Source organism: Palaemon carinicauda, chromosome 31 (genome assembly GCF_036898095.1).
Source record: "Palaemon carinicauda isolate YSFRI2023 chromosome 31, ASM3689809v2, whole genome shotgun sequence".
NCBI lineage: Eukaryota > Metazoa > Arthropoda > Malacostraca > Decapoda > Palaemonidae > Palaemon > Palaemon carinicauda.
The window spans coordinates 80,674,658-80,679,657 of NC_090755.1; the positions used below are offsets into that span (position 1 = coordinate 80,674,658).

The following is a 5,000-nucleotide window of genomic DNA, read 5'->3' on the forward strand; positions in this document are numbered from 1 at the left end:
AACAAAAAAGTAATATATTATCCAGTATAACAACAACAACAACAACAACAACAACAATAATAATAACAGTTATAATAATAAAAAAGTAATATAATATTATTCAGTATAATAATAATAATAATAATAATAATAATAATAATAATAATAATAATAATAACAATAGTTATAATAATAATAAAAAAGTAATATAATATTATCCAGTATTATAATAATAATAATAATAATAATAATAATAATAATAATAATAATAATAATAATAAAACCCAAAAGCGTCACCGGCTGACACCGGCAAACTTACTTTGGGGTTAACTGAATTATCATTGCTTTTTTTTTTACATAACATACGGACGCCACCCAAATGAATCATTATCCCACACATTGATTCTTTCTCATAGAGGACTTTTCCAATGATTATGTTAAGAACCAATGATTATGTTAAGAACGTATTTCATTGATATTGATGTTTAAAATCTGTAATAAGAATAATGCTTCTTGCATATTCTTACTTCGTGATCTTATTTTTGTCACGGACTGTCTTGAAACGTCAGCTAATAATGTTTTCTTAAAAGGAACACTTAGAACTGATCTTTCTTAATATCAAACCGTGTATATATATATATATATATAGATATAGATATATATATATATATATATATATAGTATATATATATATATATATATATATATATGTATATATATATTATATATATACATATATATATATATATATATATATATATATATATATATATATATATATATATATATATATATATATAACACATACATATACAGTATATATATATATATATATATATATATATATATATATATATATATACATATGTATAAATAATTAAATCTATAACATATATACATATATATGTATATATAACTAAATCTATAACGTATATACATATATATATATATATATATATATATATATATATATATATATATATATATATATATATATATATATATATATTTATTACATATATGCATGATTAAATTTATAACATACATACGTATAAATTCATTAAATTTTCAGTAACCAACAGATTTTTTTTTTTATCAGGTTAGATTATATCTCATCAACAGATTTAAAATTCATTGGATAAATTTTGTACAGATCAAATGATTTCTCACAAAGCTTGACTATACAGTGTACAGCAAATAGGAGTGTGCTCTAAAATCTTGTAAAACTAGAGGGACAATCAGTAGAGCGCAGACCTCCGCCACGGCAGCTTATATCTCAACCTTTTGATCGATATTGAAATTGACCTTTGACTTTAACATGTATTAATTGGGATGAATTTTTATACACTCAATTATGAACCAAATTTGAAGTCTCTGTGACAACGATGTCCAAACCTATGGCTGATGACGTGAATTGGACATTTTGCTTGACCACGACCTTGACCTTTGACCATGACCTTCATAAATTTAATAATTTACAGCTTTTTACATGACAGTTAATCCCTGTAAGTTTCATTACTCTACAATTAAAATTGTGGCCAGGAAGCTGCTCACAAGCAAACACACACCAACAAACACACAAACCGGGGCAATAACATAACCTTCCAACTTCGTTGGCGATAGTAACAATAACATTATGAAGACAAATAAGTAACTTTATGTTCGCTTCCTGTAATCAATCATATCCCTCAATAACTTTGTTTAACATCTTTCTATTAGCATGGGTCAAAGGCTAATCAAAGTACTAGAGAGAGATTGAATATATATTTATCATAGAGTTCTTAACACTGTGGGAAAAGCTACTAAGCAACCAAAATACAAACACATTGCAATGGAAACTTCAAATTTCGTGACGCTATATTTTAATTGAAGGAAAAACAGAGAAATTACAATATTTTTCTACCCCTCTCTTCTTCCAAATAGTCATAAATATCAAGTCAACATGATTAAAAAGCCTTGAACTGAATTTCAAGTCTTTGGTTAATATTGGGAAGAAATAAGCCTTCGCCTTACAAGGCTTCGTCAGCTGCATGAAGCCTTGTTGTCCTGCGGAGGAAGGAAGGGCATAGTGTCGGCGGGGCAGTCTGGCTAAGCCCTTGGTACTCAATATATAACAATCTTAATTTACTGCTATATAATCAAAGATGCCTCCAGACCCATTGATAATAATTCCATGGCATTCATCGTAGTGCCATAGCCTCTGTACCATGGTCTTCCACTGTCTTGGGTTAGAGTTCTCTTGCTTGAGGGTACACTCGGGCACACTATTCTATCTTATTTCTCTTCCTCTTGTTTTGTTAAAGTTTTTATAGTTTATATAGGAGATATTTATTTTAATGTTGTTACTCTTCTTAAAATATTCTATTTTCCTTTTTCCTTTCCTCACTGGGCTTTTATCCCTGTTGGAGCCTCTGGGCTTATAGCATCCTGCTTTTCCAACTAGAGTTGTAGCTTAGTTAATAATAATAATAATAATAATAATAATAATAATAATAATAATAATAATAATAATAATATATTCGAGAAGATACATATTATAATTACTCCTCTTAATAATCATATTAAGAGGATTAATTCCATCAAAGTATTTCTGTTCCTTTAAAATCAACAAAATAACATTAGGAAAATTACAAATACTGGAATATCAGAAATAGATATAATGATAAACCATTACAAATCAATTTCGTTATCTATTTTATCACAAGATATCCAAACCTTTGTTGACTTGAATGTTTAAATCACCTTCAACGTAACTAAGTATTAATATTAATATTAATATTAATATTAATATTATTAATAAAATTAATAACAATTGTCAACCTTTGATTGAATCTGCGAAGCAATGTATAGTTTGACAAACTTTCAGGAGTAAAACAGTAGATATAATTAGAATGTTTTGTCAATAATCAGAAATAACATCTGGCGCAGTAGGTACACACACTGTGTCAGAATATGATCTAAGCTATTAAGTATCTACGCATTTCATTCAATGAAGCCATAATATCAGTGTTTCTGATATTATGTACGTATATGCGTGTATATACATACATATATACATATATACACACACACACACACACACATATATATATATATATATATATATATATATATATATATATATATATATATATATATATATATATATATACTGTATATATATATTTATGTATATACGCACACACATATATAACCATATATATATATATATATATATATATATATATATATATATATATATATATATATATATATATATATATATATATTTATATATAATATATATATATATATATATATATATATATATATATATATATATACGAAAAAAAGAACCTCAGGTAAAATGAAATTATGGAGTGAATCCCAACTATATATATATATATATATATATATATATATATATATATATATATATATATATATATATATATATATATATATATATATATATATATATATACGACAAATAGAACTACAGGGAAAATGAAATTATGGAGTGAATCCCAAACTATATATATATATATATATATATATATATATATATATATATATATATATATATATATATATATATATATATATTATGTTTTAGGTCAGAACCATTTCAGGCATGGAAAATAGACACAAATAACATCAAAATACAATGGCAAACTATAAAATGAAGCTGTAATTTTCACTAAATATTAAAATTGGAAACCAGAGCGACATTAATATTTAAATAACACTAGTCTTGTAAAAAAAAAAAAAAGTAAATTCTAAGGTCTTTAGCTGAAATAAATTGACACTCTCAAAAATTAAGTTTAATTCATTCAAAAGCTTCTATGTGCTTCTATGTGCTTCACATTAGTTTCAGCATCTCACTTGGATCCTCAGTCAGTGTACGGACAAGTTCTTCACGAAACATAGAGGCCTTCTCAGGCTTCCAGGTGTAGGCCACTAGATTTATGATGAAGTAATCTTCCATGAATCCCTTCTCCACGTCTTGTAACAGGTACTCCAAAATGGCTTTGTATCCTTCACACAAAGTTTTCTTCTTCAGCTCATCACAGTGCTTAACAGCAGTTCGCTTTGCAAAGAAAGACTGGAACTTGTACAGACGCTTCCAGTTTTGCTGATGTGCCTTGAGTTTAACCATCCTGACCATGTCTCGCAGTTTGACCTCTGAATTGAGGAATTTCTTCTCCAGCAAGCTAAACGAGACACTGAAAAGTTGGTCAGAATTTAGATACTTGTCAGCATCAGGCACTGCCAAAGAAAAGAACATGATGGGAGATTTGTTCTTGTTCAGAGTGTCTATGTATTTCCTCAGACAGCTGGGGAGCTCACTAAGGGGCCGTAAGTCGGGACACTGTCCCCAAGTGCGGAACACTATTTCGGGAACAAAATCAATGGAGATCTTTTCCCCATTAAAAAACTGAATCTCCACAGTCAGGGCAACCAATTGTTCCCTATATTTGATTTCCGCATTTGGTATATTCAAATTTTTTATTCCATGAGATGCTAAAGAGAATAATTCTCTCCTTATTGTTGCCGCATCTAAGAAGTCATCACAGTCGGATAAGAATTTGTTGGGTAAGTGGGTCTTCCACTGAAGAGTGAAAAACCCACTGGGATCCCTACATACTGTGAAATTATCTGATTCGAAAGGTTTACCCAACATCATCACTATATCGAAATCCGTCTCTTCTTTCACAGCCAGTCCTTCAAAAGCACTGCCACAGTGAATGAAATGAATGCTATAGCCGCCAGGACCTCCTCTTGGTAAAGCATCGAGGACTTTATCCTTGATTTTTTCCACTCTCTCGGCATTTCTTTTCACCTTCGGAACAACTTCTCTGTCCAATTTGCCTAGAATGGTTCTAATGATTTTGTCGGATCTATCGTTCTCCATTTTTAACTGCAATGTTAAAAATTTGCATTAAAAAACCGTAAATGCCTTGCGACATTTATTCCAGGATTTTTACCATTCTAAAAACTGATATATTGACGTAAAGGAGTGATATTACGGTCACCAACCC

The 5,000-nt window shown here is 28.5% G+C and overlaps 1 protein-coding gene across 1 annotated transcript in view; it reads right to left on the minus strand.

Annotated features, from left to right (window-relative positions):
• Window positions 1–3,716: 3,716 nt before the first annotated feature.
• LOC137624571 (uncharacterized) overlaps window positions 3,717–5,000 on the minus strand; it is a 1,749-nt gene continuing 465 nt past the window's right edge. The window contains exon 2 of the mRNA XM_068355505.1: window positions 3,717–4,879. Within this exon, the coding sequence (XP_068211606.1) occupies window positions 3,821–4,873 (1,053 nt within the window). The 5' untranslated portion in view covers window positions 4,874–4,879 and the 3' untranslated portion in view covers window positions 3,717–3,820. The remainder of the gene's footprint in view (window positions 4,880–5,000) is intronic.